Below are 18,397 nucleotides of genomic sequence, written 5' to 3' on the forward strand. Positions count from 1 at the left end.
CAGGTTAGGTAGTGAGTGACAGGCGCCCCCAGGTTAGGTAGTGACAGGGACCCCCAGTTAGGTAGTGACAGGTGCCCCTCACTCACCTCTCAGGAGCAGCAGCCCAGCGTCAGACCTCAGTATCAGCCAGCGACCCGACCAGTTAGAGCGGGTGCACGGACGCACCACGCTCTATATGCAGAAGTGATGTCACTTCCGCATATCAGTGCGGTGTCCGCTAGGTCCTAGCGCCCGCACTAGTGATCGCCGGCTGATCAAGGTCTGATGCTGGCGGCAGCGGCGGCTAGCGGAGGGGGCGCAGCGGCGGCCTGGGTGAGACAGCGGGGCACCCCAGTAAATAGATTGGGGATACCCGCGGACATGTTGGGGGCACATGCCCCCCTAAAATAGGCCTAGCGACACCCATGACTCCAGCATATACAAGATGTACAAAACAGGCACTAGAAATACCGACCTAACAGCCGTTTCATGGGGACACCCGCCTTTTCAGAAACCATTACTATCACATAGGGCCCTTTTACACTTAATCAGTTGCTCTCAGTTAAAACGGAAAGAAAACTGATTTTCAAAGTAATGCCCATGTTTTCCTATGGCACCTTTCACACTTAACGCGTTTTAACTGAAATCTTCTTCCCAATGCACTGCTATGGAAAAAACGCGCACTAACGCGTACCAACGCGTACAAACGCACACCAACTGATTAAGTGTAAAAGGGCCCTTAGGGCTTGTTCAGGTTTTTTAAGTGCCGGCGATTTTCAAAATCGTCCTAAAAGAGCTTGTGCAATGATTCCTTATGAGAGTGTTCAGATCAGCGCGTTTCAACTGCTTTCCACTCACCAAAGCGCTGCCTTACTATTTTCTGAGGGTTTTGGCTCAATGGAAGGTATAGGGAAATCGCTAAGCGATTAAAAAAAAAAGTGCTTTGTATACTGATTTCTTGAGCGCTTTTGAGAATAAATACATTGTATTTATTATTTTCTGGCTCAAAGAGTTCACAGAAAAAAACGAATCGCTCATCAAAAGCGCTTAGAAAAGGGCAAGCCTAAAATAGCTAATGCAAGAAATCACATCATGCATTGCAAACACGAACACTTGCGTTTTGCGAACAAGGCCTTACTGTATACTTGTGGTCCCTGAGGAAGTAGGTGTCCCCACAAAACAGCCTGTTAGGCCGGTATTTCTGGCGCCTGTTTGGTATGTCTTGTACATGCTGGATTGATGATTGAATTTAAAAAGAGCAGTGGATGGTGCCTTATCTATCTTCTCATTTGTGCTCATTATCTTAGTAAGTATAAATGTATTTTACTTCAAGTTCGTTGTACTTGTAAATGGAAATGGGACCCAGTATGATTATTTTATGTATGTTATATTGCGTTGGCATTTTTCACTACATTTTACAGAATACAGGCAACAATCAATGTCACTAACTGACACCCAAAGTAGCTCACAATCTAGTATTCCTACTAAAGTGATAGGGGCCAATTTGTAAAGAGGGAAATCTGAGATTCGGAAAGCCACTTTTATTCCGTCCAATTTTAAAATTCAGCCTTATTTATAAAGGAGTGATCTGATGTATTAGCATCAACAACAACCAGTGCTTTGATTGCCTATCAAAATTACTTTTCGGGCTGGATCTCAGTAGAGCATTTTTTTTGAGTGTTTAGGGATCGCTTTCAGTCACTAGCGATTTCCCTAAATGGTTTGTCGACGTATATACTCGTGTATAAGCCAACCCCCCAATATTTTACCTTTAAAATGGAAAAAACGATTGACTCGTGTATAAGCTGGGGATAGGAGATGGAACAGCTACTGTTGGCTCCGGGACACAGGGTAAAATGCAATTTTGCATCAATCTGACTGCACTCCACACTGCTCATTTATACATTAGTGGCAGCACACAGGCAAAGCACAGGGGGTTAAATGCAGGACACAGCTACAAAGCACTGGGGATACAGCTGACCGGTCTCCAGTCAGCACAAGCAATCAGTCTTCAGTCAAATGCAATCCACAGTCTGCCCGAGGGAGAGTGCTTCAGAAAACTGGGGACATAGCTGCAGGGCAATGCACACACATTGTCACTAAACACATTGTTTTCAAGAGGCAGAAAGTTAGGGATTACTCTTGCAATGAAAGCTTATTATGGCTCTTTACACTGTCAGATTTAGCTACTGGTAGCTAAACATGATTAGGTAGCCTTTCTGACATTATATGTACTGCCATCCTGTCCCCCCAAGCGGAGTGTATAGTTAAATCATGCACACTGTGCAGGCTGAGAGCGGCCATCCCGCCCCCCGAGTGGAGCGGCATGTGTGTAAAGTTGTTACTGAACGCTCCCGACAGCAACATGTAGTCAGGTGAGGCATCGCTGCATTGCTCTCACCTGTTGGCTGCTGCACGGACTTTCCCTGTATAGGTTGTTCCGGTGGTGTTCAACTTCCTCCTCAGCCCCCTCGCGCCGATCTCCCCGCTGTCCATTACCGGGTCTCGGTAATCTGCGCGGCTCCAGCATCCCCCTCTGTCTGTCGCAGTATAGTGGACATCATAACTGCAACAGAGAGAGGAGGATGTTAGAGCCAACAGGTGAGAGCAATGCAGCGATGCCTCACCTGACTACATGTTGCTGTCGGGACAATCCGGGTGCGTTCAGTAACAACTTTTCACACATGCCGCTCCACTCGGGGGCCGGGATGGTCGCTTTCAGCCCGCACAGCATGGCAGTGACAGTGGTGGTGCACTGGGGAGGGTTCCCATTGGAGGTGACCCGTGTATAAGCCGAGACCCCCACTTTTGGGCCACTTTTTTGGGCCCAAAAACTCGGCTTATACACTAGTATATACTGTAAGTGAATGAAACAGGTTCCACTAGAGAGATTAGGCAAATCGCATTCACAGGACATGCAGCATTTTCGGAGGGTTTCCAGTCTAATGTATTGTATAGGAGCAGGGAAATTGCTCCCAAAATCACTTGCAAAACGCTATCACAAATCACTAGCGATTGCAATAGCGCTTATATATATTGGGATATATATATCCCAATACATACTAATAATAGTAGCTGTTGTTTATCATGCTGAGATATTTTCTGAACATTGAGCAACTCACATTGCTACATTAAAACATAACCATCATCGTGTAAATAACATTTAGAAAGGAGAAAATAAAGCTACCACTTTGTTTTATAGTAGAATAGTGACCTACAAATGCTAAAGAAAAAAAAAACACTTTAGCTGATTTTTATTATATACAATGTAATAGAATGAACTAAAACATAATTCATATAAATAACATCTACGTTATCTGTAAATGGCTCTGTATAGGAACATTTCTCATTCATTCATTTGTAATACAAAGATTGCTTCTGGCCTTTTGAGTAAATGAATGTTTTCATTATAACTCAGATCTTGAATAATATTTGGCAAGAAGTATAAAAAGGTTAATAGTAGAATTTTCATGCTATGCAAATAAAGATGAGGCTTGGATTGCAAAATAAAAAAGTAATGGTTCTTTATCCTGTAGACTCTGTCTACAATAGGATTAGATTAGGAGCTCATCTGAGGACAGTTAGTGACATCATATGAGGACAGTTAGTGGCATGACTATGTACTCTGTAAAGTGCTGCAGTGTTATATAAATACACAATACTAATAGAGCAATAGTAATCATGGACCCAACAGATCTGAAGGCCCAGAACTCCCACTGAACCCCACCTAATTTTTTTTAAGAATCTTTCTGAAAAAGGAGGACTGCTGTGTATTTGGGGCATAGACTTTGACAAAGGTGAACTTCTCAGTTCCCAGTTGTATCTTTACTGCTAGGTATCTACCCATATCGTCTTTATCATTTCCCAGCACTTGGAATGGTATCCCCTTGGCTATAGCTAATGCCACTCCTTTAGCTCTCCTTATAGGTGAATTGCTAAAAAACCACTGTGAGAACATGTGCTGTGGGAGGCGTGGAATACATCCATCTTTAAAGTATGTTTCCTGTAAAAAGAGGACTTGAGGCCCAAGACATTTGATTTCCGTCCATAGCCTTCCTCTCTTGCACGGGGAACAAAGGCCACAAACATATGACATGACAAGATTCTAAGTTTTTTCAAAGTCAGCATTGTTTAAAGTTATGGTGATCTCAATACAAATTTCTGTTATCACAATAAGAGAGCTTAGAAAGCACTGCGATACCTGTAAATAAAGAACATTAACCAACATAAACATAACCGAAAACATCAAGCCCGTAAATAGGCTTAGCATATATCTAATAGAATTTAGGCTGTTAGGTATGGAAACAGCATTTTTTCCCTCATCAAGGTCAACCCTACTGGGGGTCACTCTCCTGAGTGGAAATGACATTCAAGGCACAGATACGGCATCCCCCCGGGCTAGCTGAAGCTGTTGCGTGAACTTCCATAGAGGAAGTCCCTATAGCTCAAGTTTATCCCTGCATTTTAGGAAAACGATCCTCAGGTAAAAAGTAAACGTTTATATCCTCCTAGAAGTGGTCAGTCCGTTTCCAGGATCAAGAGGGAAGAAAAAAGCAGAAAAAAACTGTAGGTTAAACAACGCAAGGTACAGTTCTTTTATGTCTCCTATATGCTGGCGATCCCTCGAGAGAGGATGGCGGGGGCCCTCTCTTCCTTCTAGGTTCCTTAGTTTGCCATCTATCCCTTTGTGGCAGCGGGGCTGTTTCTTGTGGGGCTCTCCAATCAATAAAGTCTGTGGAGGGTAAATCTAGGTCCTCAATAAACGTTTGCAGGTCGTCTTTGGTGCGTAGTGTCGCGGTTATTCCGTCAACTGTAGCGATTAATGCAAAAGGGTACCCTCATTTTTATAATCCTCCCTTCTTCTTAATGGCCTCTAAGAGGGGTTTTACTGACCTGCGCTGTAGCAATGTCCGCCATGAAAGGTCTGGATATAGTGTGATACGGGCCCCATCAAATTCAAGTCCTTATCTCTCATGGTGCGTAATAGCTGCTCCACATCAGTGAATCTTAATAAACGGCAGATAACATCCCTCGGGCGATTAACATCAGGCTTTTTAGCAGTCAGGGCCCTATGCACCCTTTCTATGTCTATGGGCGTCTGAGCGGGCCTATCCAGGATCATGTTAAAGATGTCCGTGACTGATGCTTTTAGATCCTCAGTTCTGGTAGCTTCCGGGAGGCCTTTAATTCTAATATTCTGCCTGCGGGAACGGTTTTCCTGATCATCTAACTGGGAGATCAGTGTCTCAATCTGCATGTCTTGCTTGGTGATCTTATCTTGCATATCTGCGCCATCATGCCTTTCCTCCAAGTTAATCACCTGGTGCCCGATGGCGGTAATATCTCTATGGATTTCATCCATCTCCCTTCTAAAAGATTGCTCGATGCGGCTACCAAAGGATTCTAAGTCGTCTTTCGTAGGTAAGTTACTTATCTGCGCTCTCGGGTCTGCTACGGCCTTCATAGTTTGGCGCTGGCTCGGCCCCTCCAGTTCCCACTCTCCCTCTACTTGAGAGGGTGATGCAGGGTCTCCCTCCTCGGTCAGACTTAACGGTGAGGACGGTTGTGAGGGTGTCACTGACCTTTTGGAGGATTTCGGCGGTGTGTTTTCATCCGCTCTTGCTCCGCTGTTGTTCCCTGCGGGTGCTGGCGCCATCTTGGATAGCATGGTGGGGCCCGCGTTCAGGTCTCGGAGGTATTTCTGAATGTTCTGTCCTTGAGCGTTGTCGTTTGGCTGCCTTTTCTTAGTGCTTCTGGTTACCCGGGATCCCTCAGGCATAGTGTGCAGCTGAGGGTCTAGGTTAAGGGCTTTAAATGCAGGGATATCTTCCTTAGCCGCCGGGAGCTCTGCAGCGTGCGTCCTACTCCGCCATCAGTTGGACACGCCCCCCTTTTCCTATCATTATATATTTATATAGCACTGGCATCTTCTGCAGCAGTATACAGAGTACATAGTCATGTAGTACATATTTATGTCACTGGCTGTCCTCAGAGGAGCTCTCAGTCTTAGGCTCGATTCACACTTGCGTTAGTGGCAAACGGATCCGTGAAAACAGATCCAATCGTACTGGTCCATCGGATCCGTTTTCACTCCGTTTGCCTGCAGCTGCCTCCATTCCGTTTCCCCATATCCCCCAAACATTCCCCCCCCCCCGACCACCATCAACAATGATAATTTTGCTGGATCGTGCGTTCAAACTGAGGGTTGTGAACAGATCCATAGGTTAACATTGGATCCTTTCGCATCCATTCCGATTGGTTCCCTTCCAATCCACAAACTTTTTTTAAGCTAATGTGAACTGGGCCTAACCCTACCATACTTATAGCATAGCTTCATACCATACTAATATTATATACAGTAGTTATATAGCACTGACATTGTCTGCAGTTCTTTACAGAGTACATAGTCATGTCACTGACTGTCCTCAGAGTGGATAGCAAGAGTGTTACCCACTAAGTACCCATGCAGCCTATAGCTGTACCCTCTATGTGATCTGTAGTTACCTATTTATACTAGTGACATCTTTCTATTCTTCTTACAGCTTACCTCCGGGGGACGTCCTCACTACTACGTGTCCTACAAAAGGGAACCATTCGCGCCAATGAAGCTGCCGAAGTACGCTCTGCCGAAGGTATGAATGATTGCCATTGTTTCCAGTTACCAGCACACTCTCACTGACATACTTTCCAGGAATTTTTAAAGGAAAAAACAAGAAATGCACTTTTTTTTGCCTTCTTAAAGGGAATTTACAGTTGTGTAATATATATATATATATATATATATATATATATATATATATATATATATATATATATATATATATTAAAGGCGGAATTATTTAAAGGGAACTTGATTGAAGCGAGGAAAATTATTTATAATAAACACATGACGTAGCTGCAAATGAATATTACACACTAACCTCACCGTCAGTTCCTCTCAGAAGCTCACCATTTTCTTCTTACAGTGATCCCTTCTAGTTCTGACAATATTTTGTCAGAACAGAAATATACCATATATTGCTGTCAGTTACATATCAGCAGCTGTTAGTTACAACTGAATGTGCAAGGTGATGTCCATTTTTCCCTATGGCTCAAGTGGACGATATTACAGTTTAATAGTATGCTGGAACAGGAAGCTGTTATGGGGTAATGGCCATTTTTAAAATGGAGGACGGAGAATTCCCTTGGTCAAAGTGGACAAACAGGATGCAGGAGAGGAGAAAGAGATTGAGGAGTTGACTACACAGGAGGTAAGGATGACCTGTGTATGGTTATTTTGACTTTTTATTTTCAGTTCAGGTTCTCTTTAAGGTGGAATTAGTTGTATCTCATTGACCAGTACGTTGTCAAAGCACACAGAGTGCCTTGTCCAGTGTCACCTGCAATGTTAATGTTGGCATCAGAACTGAACCATGGGACAAAAGAACCTGGGTAGAGTAATTGGAAGCAGGAAATTTGGTTGCCCATAGCTAATGGACGATTTGGGCGACGCCTCAGGCGTTAATGCAAACGTTAGCCATTGGGTGGCGAAAGCAGAAATTTGGGCACCATATAAATATAGATTTGAAAATTAGAACGTTATAGTTTTTGAAGTTTTTATAGTTTTGAAAACATTAGACAGTAATAGGGTTTGACATTTTTTGTTTTTGAAAATTATCATTTTGAAATGTATATTGTTAGGAAGGGGGTTTTAAGGTTAGGTGTCAGGAAAGGGGAATTTTAGAGTAAGGTGTCAGAAAGGGGGGTGTTAGGGTTAGGCGTCAGGAAGGGGAGGTTTTAGGATTGGGCGTCAGGAAGAGGATTTTAGGGTTAGGCGTCAGGAAGAGGGGTTTAAGGTTAGCCTTCAAGAAGGGAGGTTTAAGGTTAGGCGTCAGGAAGGGGGGTTTTAAGGTTAGGCTTCAAGAAGGGGGTTTTAAGATTAGGCATCAAGAAAGGAGTTTTAGGGTTAGGCGTCAGGAAGGGGGGTTTTAGGGTTAGGCGTCAGGAAGGGGGGGTTTAGGGATAGGCATCAGGAAGGTTGGTTTTAAGGTTAGGCGTCAGGAGGGGGGGGGGGTTAGGATTAGGTCTCAGGAAAGGGGGTTTTAATGTTAGATGTCAGGAAGGGGAGTTTTAGGGTTAGGAAACAGGAAGAGGGGGTTACGGGTTAGGCATCAGGAAGGGAGGTTTTAGGGTTAGGAAGCAGGAAGTGGGGTTTAAGGGTTAGGCGTCAGGAATAGAGTTGGGCCGAACGGTTCGCCGGCGAACGTGGTTCGCGCGAACTTAGGTGGTTCGCGTGCGGGTGTCGCACGCGAACGTTTTGCGGCAAAAGTTCGCAAAAAATCGGTTCGCCCCATAATGCACTGAGGGTCAACTTTGACCCTCTACATCACAGTCAGCAGGCCCAGTGTAGCCAATTAGGCTACACTAGCCCCTGGAGCCCCACCCCCCCTTATATAAGGCAGGCAGCGGCGGCCGTTATGGCCACTCGTGTGCCTGCATTAGTGAGAGTAGGGCGAGCTGCTGCAGTCTCTCATAGGGAAAGATTAGTTAGGCTTAACTTCTTCCTGGCTGCATACCTGTTCTGTTCAGTGAGCCCTCAGCCCACTGCATACCTGTACTGTGATCCTGCCACTGCATACCTGTTCATTGATCCTGCCACTGCATACCTGTTCAGTGATCCTGCCAGTGCATACCTGTTCATTGATCCTGCCACTGCATACCTGTTCAGTGAACCCGCCACTGCATACCTGTTCTGTTCAGTGAACAGTTTGGTGTGTCAGTGTGAAGCAGTACCTTAATTACACTACCTGATTGATGTATACACATGCAAGATGTTTTAAAGCACTTTAGGCCTGTCATTTAGCATTCAATGTGATTTCTGCCCTTAAAACGCTGCTTTGCGTCAAATCCAGATTTTTCCCGGGGACTTTTGGCATCTATCCCACTCCGCCATGCCCCCCTCCAGGTGTTAGACCCCTTGAAACATCTTTTCCATCACTTTTGTGGCCAGCATAATTTTTTTTTTTTTTCAAAGTTCGCATCCCCATTGAAGTCTATTGCGGTTCGCGAACTTTAACGCGAACCGAACCTTCCGCGAAAGTTCGCGAACCCGGTTCGCGAACCTAAAATCGGAGGTTCGGCCCAACTCTAGTCAGGAAGGGAGGTTTTAAGGTTAGGTAACCGGAAGGGGGTTTAAGGGTTAGGCATCTGGAAGGGGGGTTTTAGGGTTAGGAAACAGGAAGGGGGTTTAAGGGTTAGGCATCTGGAAGGGGGGTTTTAGGGTTAGGAAACAGGAAGAGGGGGTTTACGGTTTAGACGTCAGAGAGGGGGTTTTAGGGTTAGGTTTCAGGAAGGGGGGGGTTAAGGTTAGGCATGGGGGGTTCTGTGTGAGGGTAGGGCTAGGTTTAGTTGTTAAATATTGGTAACATTAATCAATGTTTTACTATCATCATTACCAATGTAAATATTTTTTTTGTTTTCATTTGGCCCCCAATTCATATTGGTATTTGCTTAGGCTATTAAACTGCAACGTAACTCCATCAAAAGTAATGCCATCCTGTTTATGAAATTGAAAACGCCTTTACGGTATTATTGTTGTTGTTTAGACTTTGCTACATGCTGGGCTACATTATGTATTTAACTGTAGAGCTTCTTTACGCGTGCAGATATCTGCCATAGCAGACTCCATTGGTCTTGATTTTGCGTCTGATATTTCTGTAACCTCTGCCAGACGCACACGGCTTTCATTATGCACTATTTCATCTGTAATGGCTTTTATTAATGGTTTTAATAATCATTTCTTTAAAAACACAGCAACAAAACAGAGTCAGCAGAATTAGGGGGACAGATATTAAAAGCTTAAAGCGGTTTCTCGTGATGCTACAAAAAACGTTTGTGAATCTGGTGTTTACACTGATGAAACGCTCTTCATGAGACATAAATTAAAATATAAAATGTACAAAACATGAGTCTAGAATCATTAGTCTTTTCTCCGTCTCAGCAAACCAGACATTATCTCTGCAGCCTGGGGGAACATGTTTAACCACACTCAGCAGTGGCGTTGTTAAAGGACAACTGAACCGAGAGGAATATGGAGGCTACCATATTTATTTCCTTTTAACTACTTGCTGACTGCTCCACGCCAATTGGCGTGAGCGCGGTGGCAGCTCCAGGACCACTCCATGCCAAGTGGCGTGAATGGCCTGGAATGGGGATTGCAGGGGAGCGCGCGCTGATGCGCACGCATCCCCACTCTGATCACGGAGCTCCGCCTTCAGCCTTCAGCCTCCCAGTGGCAATCGCCGTCTAATAAGTCTGTATAGCGCTGCGATCTAAGGCAGCGCTGTACTGGGGACAGCCGTGTGACATGATGAGATAGACATGGGTATGTACAGTGCCTAGCACACAAATAACTAGGCTGTGTTACTTTTTTTCTTTCTCTGCCTGAAAGAGTTAAATATCAGGTATGTAAGTGGCTGACTCAGTCCTGACTCAGACAGGAAGTGACTACAGTGTGACCCTTAGGGCCCTTTTCCACTAGCAATCGCAATCACAAATCACAAACGCCAGCGATTGCGATTTTTCATTATTTTTCATTAATTTCATTAATTAATTTATGCGATTGTGATTTGCGATTTTCATTTGCATTGTATTATCATTGTAAAAATCGCTCCAGAAAGCGATTACGATTTGCGATTTCCAAATCGAATCACTGTAGTGGAAAATACTTCTCGTGATTTCTATGATAAAGTAACAACCCTAGCAATTTAAAAATCACTAGCAGTTTGTAATTTTGCAATTCTGCAATCGCAATCGCTGTAGTGGAAAAGGGCCCTACACAGCTGAATTGCAAAATCGCAAATCGCTAGTGATTTTTAGATCATTAGGGTTGCCACTTTATCATAGAAATCATGAGAAGTATTTTACACTATAGTGATTCGATTTGTAAATCGCAATCGCTTTCTGGAGCGAGTTTCAGAGGGATAATGAAATGCAAATGAAAATCGCAATCGCATAACAGAATTAATGAAAAATCGCAATCGCTGGCGTTTGTGATTTGTGATTGCGATTGCCTTAGGGCCCTTTTCCACTAGAGCGATTGCGATTGCTGAATCGCAAATCGCTAGTGATTTTTAAATCGCTAGGGTTGTTACTTATTCATTGAAATCACGAGAAGTATTTTCCACTACAGTGATTCAATTTGGAAATCGCAATCGCTTTCTGGAGCGATTTTTACAATGATGATGCAATGCAAATGAAAATCGCAATCGCATAACAGAATTAATGAAAAATCACAATCGCTGGCGTTTGTGATTTGTGATTGCGATTGCCTTAGGGCCCTTTTCCACTAGAGCGATTGCGATTGCTGAATCGCAAATCGCTAGTGATTTTTAAATCGCTAGGATTGTTACTTATTCATTGAAATCGCGAGAAGTATTTTCCACTACAGTGATTCAATTTGGAAATCGCAAATCGCAATCGCTTTCTGGAGCGATTTTTACAATGATGATGCAATGCAAATGAAAATCCCAATCGCATAACAGAATTAATGAAAAATCGCAATTGCTGGCGTTTGTGATTTGTGATTGCGATGGCTAGTGGAAAAGGGCCCTTACTGATAAGAATTCCAACTATAAAACACTTTCCTAGCAGAAAATGGCTTCTGAGAGCAGTAAAGTGATAAAAAGGGTCAATAGTTCATAGATTTTAGCTCTGGCATACTTCAATGAATGTGTCATTGAGCAAAAACAATAAAACAGTTAAAACATAAGTAGATTTAAACATAATAAAATATAATTTAAACATAATAAAACTGTGGAATATCTTAAAAAGTCATTTTTAGGAGAAGGAAGGTAGATACAATTGTTTATTTAATTAGTTTATTTTCGCCTTCTGTGTCCTTTAATCATTAACGCTAATCAAAGGTAATCATTATCAGCATAGCACTAATGAAGAGCTATTAAAGTAGTTGAGGGAGGGTCGGTCGTGGGTCCCTACAGTATGTTGGCCTCCTCCTCCTCTTTTGCTGCGTCACACTGCTCCAGAACCGTGAACCCCTTAGAACACGACTCCTCCAGGCTTTGCAAAGGAAACAGAATGTCAGACAATTTTGATTTTTTTGTTTTGAAATTTGCCAAGCATGGGGCCTCACTTCCTCCCTTCTTCTGTAACTTGTGCAGCCAATATGAGATTACTCCCTTCTTATTCTCCATTTTGTATAATGTAGGGCTGAAGTAATGATATAATTTGCTCCATAAATGATCTGGTCAGTCTTGCCCTTCCATGTAGATGCCCATTTTCCCTAAACTCTAGCTTGCTCCAGAGTATTTCCACATGTCGCATGCCATATAAGAAGACCAGGGTGAAGGTGAGAAACGGACTAACTGGCACTAAACAAGTGATATGACTCCACTATTGTGTTATTTTGCATGGGGGAGACAGTGGTTACTGTCGGCACACTGGTGGGGAAGCCTAGGATCAAAGGAGGAGGGAAAAATTCCTGGTGGGAAGTCATTGGTGGAATTTCAACAGTGTGTGGGAGTGTATTATCAGGTTTGGGGTGGAGTAGAGTAGAGCACTCCTTTGAAGACAAAAGAAATGTGCAGATAAGACCCTAAGTAAAACTGCTTAGAAGGCAACCTTACCACCATGCCTGTTCCTCCAAACAGGGCTATAATGAAACAAAAGCTAGACCATTTGGTTTGATCCCAAAGAAGAGCTACTGTAGCACAAATGTGTCAGGCTCAGGGTTGGATTTAGCCCTAGGCACACTAGGAATGAGCCCAGAGGCACCAGTGTGCTGAGAGGCAGCTGGCATAGGTTCCTGAACCCTCACTACTAATCCTGGAGACACGCTGAAATGATGAGCTGGATTGGCAGTCCCATCCAGACCACCTAACCAGCTTTCCTTGCTCTGGTGTTGTGACTTCAGTGCAGCTCCTGGATGGTGAGAAAGGGCACACTGAGCAGGGAAACAGGGCAATAGGTTACTTTCAGGCAAATAAATGGGGGCAATCAGCAGGTGCACCTGCCTTTGCATTGGGATTTGCAACTTTACAGTTTAGGTGGAGGGCAATGCTTGGAGCACCAAGACTTCTGTGCCTAGAGGCTCCCGAGATGTAAATCCGGCATTTCTCAGGCTATGGCAGTGAGATGAATGTAGGGGCTCCAAAGCTGCTGAAGCAGACAGTCTAGGATCCAAGGGAACCAGCAGTTCAGGAAGCAGGATCAAAACATCGGTGAGAACAGGAGCGGTTCTTCCAAGAAGCAACATGCTTTAGGGCTCCAACAATTAGTGGTCGGCAAGAGGCAGCTCCCCTGCCCAAATGTTCCCCTCCCCTCGCTCCCCGTATGCCCCTCCCTAGATGCATGACCCGCTTCACTCACCTGCTCTCAGCGTTCCAGCGTAGGGGATCTCCAGCCACCCATCCTGCGTCCTGTATCCATGGCTACAGCGGTGCCTCATGTGACCTATTACATGCTGCAGGGTTACATGAGGTGTCGCTGCAGTCAGAGAAGAAGCAGGACTTTATGTGTGGCTGGTGACCCCATTGCTAATCTGCTGAGAGCAGGTGAGTGATGGGGCAACAATGCAGCACATACCCGGCACAATGGGGATCAGATGCTGAGGGTCAGCAGGGTGGAAGCCTAGGGAGGAAAGCATAGTTCCAGTACCTGCAATGCACTGCCCGGTGTGTCTCCTCTCTCTGGTCCAGTTTTGCATGTCTTTGGGTCGTCCTCACAATGTATTGCTTTAGGCAGGAAATAGTCTAGAACTGGCCCTGGGTGAGAATGCTGCAAGGAAGGATGATCTGCAGATGGGGCACCAGTGGAGGAAGAACTAGCATGGGAACCCCAGACCAGGCTGTAAACAGAGCCTTAGTAGGAGGCACACATTACTTATCAATCCTGGACCTCATCTGCAGCAGTATGGCTTCAAACAACACTTTTACAAATGTCCAACCTCAAAACCTTGAATTCTTCCCTGGCCAGGAAGTGGTTAATGTGTAATATCAGCGGGCGCTTTCAGTAAAGTGCATCATGGGGGCCTCCCTAGTCCTTGTTAGAAAGTCATTGTTATTCCATTAGCTAATCCAAAGCACCTGGAACAATGATTCACTCGCAGAGAAAACCCATTTCCTTTCCGCTGCACCTGCCAGGTCACAGCTTGTTGCGCCGCGCGCCCCCTTGTTTTGTCATTTATCAAGAGCAGAACTTGCAAGTGTGTCTATTTCTTTGTGTTGGTCCTCTGAGCATCATTTATCTTGAAAAATTACTGGAAAAATATCTACAGATTCATCCATTCCACAGATGCATCTTTCCCAGAGGACAGAGCCTTGTCATTAATCTAATGCTTCAATCGACCCACGTCTAACAAGGCAGCAGCTTTCGGACTAGGCAACCAAAATGAAACTTTCATTTATCTGATGTCCAAAACGGCCTGAGCTCAGATGGGTTCGGGGGGGGGGGGGGGGGCAATCACTGAGCATGAAGAGCTTTTCTTCATTCCTGATTTCCATAATTTGTTGCTGGTCACAAAGTAAAATTTAACAGGACACCCAGAGGTCCCTCACTACTCTGTTCAAAAGGGGTGATTTGTTTAACCTCTTTCTTGTGTCCCTGCTCAACTTAAAGGGATCCAAACAGCTTTTTCCCCCCTGTAGTTTGTTCTGGTTTCTACTAGCTGTAGGAGCTGCCATTTTCCACCTTCTCCTTCCCCCTGCCCTTATTTATCCAGGGGAAGGTATGAAAGTTATCAAGTGTGACTTCTCTAACCTGTTTGAATTACAGTGTCCCACCCCCATTGCTTGCTCAATGCTACTGCTAATTACAGCAGTCCTTCTGTCTGCGCTTTTTGCAGATGGCAGGCCGTGGAAATAGGGTAATCAAAGCCTCTAACAAACATGTAGAGGACCTCTTTCACAAAAATCTTAAAATTTAAAATACATGTAAACATATACAAATAAGAAGTAAGTTTCTCCCAGAGTAAAAAGAGCCATAAATTACTTCTCTCCTATGTTGCTGTCACTTACAGTAAGAAGTAGAAATCTGACATTACCGACAGGTTTTGGACTAGCCCATCTTCTCATGGGGGTTCTCAGGGTTTTCTTTATTTTTAAAAGCACTTAGTGAATGGTAGTTAATCTGTCCAACTGCCAAAAAAGTTGCAGCGAGCAGGAAGGCTGGCCAGCATGTTTGTATAAATATTTTTCAGGGAATGTCTTTATAAAGAATAACGGACATGCTGAGAATCCCCCAAGACGAGATGGACAAACCCAAAACCTGTCAGTAATGTCAGATTTTTACTACCTACTGCAAGTGAGTGACAGCAACATAGGAGAAAAGTAATTTATGGCTCATTTTACTCTGGAAGAAATTCACTTCTTATTTGTATGTGTTTTACATTTTAAGATTTTCGCGACAGTTCTTCTTTAAATGTAAAAAGAAGAGGTAGAATGGGATTTTCTTTAGGAATGAGCCACATTGTTAGCATGCATTTTCAATGTGCTATTGAGATAGGGCCTCTCAATAGGGGCTAAAAATGCTGCTCGGTTCACTTCAAGGTCCTTCTCCACTGCAGCTGGTCACACCTCAGATTAGGAGTGTATTGATGCCACCTGATGGTGTAATCAGGGTACTACGGCATGGTCACTACAGGGTTGTGAAATGACTCCCAGGAAATCAGGGCTAGGTTTATATCTTTTGTGCTCATCACCTTTCTCTAAGCCAGGAATGTGGTGTGAACCCACCTCTGTTACGTATATAGTTGCCCCTGTTTAACACCCCTTTGCCATATGCAGGGGCGTAACTAGAAATCTCCGGGCCCCCCTGCAACAAAAACGTCTCGGGAAGCACTTACTGATTGAAACCTCCGACGCGATGGAGGTATGTGCCCAGCCTGCCGCCGCCCGCTGCCACTAATGATTGCATAAGGGGAGCGCTGAGAGGAGAGCCCGAGGTGAGGGGGGGTCCATACCCTGTCCCCACCGATGTGCGGCCACGCTCTCCTCTTATGTTGCGACCCCTCCTGCCCCCCATAAAGTCCCTGAGCAGACAAGTGTCTACAAGGGCACAGAAGGACTACAGGGAGCTGCAAGAATTCCCAGGTAGCGCCACTTATTTATATGGCCACCAGCGTAACAATAGGGGATGCAACCCCTGCCCCCGTGGGGGGAGGGGGCGCGGGGGCAGGGGTTGCATCCCCTATTGTTACGCTGGTGGCCATATAAATAAGTGGCGCTACCTGGGAAATCTTGCAGCTCCCTGTAGTCCTTCTGTGCCCTTGTAGACGTGCTGATGCAGTCAGCAGCTGTGCCCCTCGGAAAGCTGGCCGTTTGAACTAGTCACAGGCGCATGTATGGCCCTAGCTGCATGTCTCCTTGATAATGCTCCCGTAGCCAGGAGTGTTCGATGCATGCACACATTTTAAAAAACTGTGCAAGCGCAGCGGTAGGGGAGGTGCTTGGCCTGAGGCACTGCTGCTGAATGGATTGGCACAGAATGTTTGGGAGGGCACCGAAGGCGAAGGATTACTGGGGACTAGATAAAGCCCTAAGTAAGTTAAACTGTGCACATTAGGTTTGCTTTAGGTTTTCTTTAAAGAGACTCTGAAGTCTCTTTTTTTTCCCTGTTCTTCTCATATAATCCTGTTCAGCATGAATGCCCCAGTGAAATCGCAGCATCCCCGCAGCAGATGGGTGATTTATTGCTGTGTTTTAGACCAGACTTTGCTGGTCGCGGATTGTGCTGCCCTGGTTCTCAGGGATTCTCTTCCTGGAGAGGCTGAGCTTTGAGCTTCAATCTCCGCCTCCTCCCCGCCCCTCTCAGTAAAAGAAGACTGAGAGTAGTGGGGAGAGGTGGCGATCCACAGAGATTGACTGCGGAGGAGGCAGAGCAGAGATTGACTGCAGAGGAGGAAGAGCTACAGCCTGAAGCTCTGCCTCATTGAGGAAGTGAAGCCCTGCGAGTCCCGGAGATCTGCAGGGCTAAGCCTCAGTCATAAATCACCCGTCTGCCGCGGGGATTTCACTGGGGCATTCATGCTGAACAGGACTATATGACGAAAGCAGGGAAAAAAAGAGACTTCAGAGTCTATTTAAGGCCTTAGGCCAGCTTTCTATTTTTAAATGCATATGATGATATATTTGGATTAATCACCAATGCATTATGTTGTGTGCTTTACAAAAGTTGACTCCAGAAAGTAAATATGGGGTGTGCGAAGATCTACCCTGTCAGAGTCAATACAGTCACAAAGAAGTCCTTAATCTGCAGCAATTCCGTAAAAACACATGCTGTTAAGAAATCTACAGCCCGTTGTTTCAGGCGTGTGCCCTTTTGCAAGCCAGCCAGCTATTATGCTTTGTGCACTATAGGGCTGTGCATGTTAAAATCTTTAAAATACCTGGTTAGCGGCACCTTGTAGCTTCATTTCCTGTTGAAATGTGCAATTCTACTAGAAGGAAAGCTTCATAGACTCCGCCTCCTCTGCCATCCCCATACACACAGGAAATAGGGAGGTACTGGGAGGATGCAGCAGCCAGTCTCTCTCTCTGTGAGCACAGATCATGTGACCTCTACATTCCCGCATTCTTAGAGAAATCAACTTTGTGGCCGGCACTACAGTTACAACTCAGGCCCACTAGGATATTATTAGGATCACAAAATATAATGTAATCACAACTTGCGCGAGTTGTGATTACATTATATTTTGTGGTTTTACATTGAGAGAGGGTTGAACGTATCCCTCTGCAACTCGCAGCTTATCTAGGGTTACTTACCAGCGCCACATAAATTGTATATTTATTGTATGTTTAGGCTATTTAAAGTGGCCCCAAACTCTTGCACAGCACACATTGAAAAGTCTTTATTTTGCATATAGTTGCAGAAAAAAGAAATCATTGCTGTGTTATCTGTGTTTTTTTAGCCACACCAGAGTGTCCAATTAGTCCTTATCAGCCGCTCTGCAAGAGCTGTGAGCTCTGCCATGGATCTCTGCTCATAAATAAACACTGAGGCTTAACTCTTTCTTTGCTCCCACAAATGTGAACTCAAGTTAAAACATCTGGATTTTTTTTAATTGTCCTAAATTGTAACAAAGAAATGTTTTTTCTGCATAAAGGTTATCGCACTCTAATCTTTTAAAGCAGAGAGGAAGTTCTGAGTTTAGTTCCACTTTAACCACTTAAGCCCAACTGGACGAGATTTCTCGTCCAGTTGGGCTGCGCGCACTCCCGCGGGTCGTGCGCGCTCCCGCGGGCCCCCCCCGTGCGCGCCCCGCTGCTGGCCGCTAGCCCACCGATCAGTGAAAGGGATTATAAATCCCTTTCGCTGATCGGACCCCCCCGGAGAAAAGCCGACAGCGTCTCTTCAGACGCTGCGGCTTTTCTGAGCTCTGGTCTCCTTTCTTCTGCCTGGGAGCGAGTTAGATCGTTCCCAGGAC

General features: G+C 44.9%; 1 protein-coding gene across 14 annotated transcripts in view; it reads left to right on the plus strand.

Annotated features, from left to right (window-relative positions):
- LOC137535751 (VPS10 domain-containing receptor SorCS1-like) overlaps positions 1 to 18,397 on the plus strand; it is a 1,470,659-nt gene that overhangs the window by 1,203,229 nt on the left and 249,033 nt on the right. For all 14 annotated transcript variants that reach the window (XM_068257627.1, XM_068257625.1, XM_068257626.1 and 11 more), the window contains one exon: positions 6,522 to 6,611. In XM_068257627.1, the coding sequence (XP_068113728.1) occupies positions 6,522 to 6,611 (90 nt within the window). The remainder of the gene's footprint in view (positions 1 to 6,521; positions 6,612 to 18,397) is intronic.

The sequence above is a fragment of the Hyperolius riggenbachi genome, chromosome 10 (assembly GCF_040937935.1).
Source record: "Hyperolius riggenbachi isolate aHypRig1 chromosome 10, aHypRig1.pri, whole genome shotgun sequence".
Classification (NCBI taxonomy): domain Eukaryota; kingdom Metazoa; phylum Chordata; class Amphibia; order Anura; family Hyperoliidae; genus Hyperolius; species Hyperolius riggenbachi.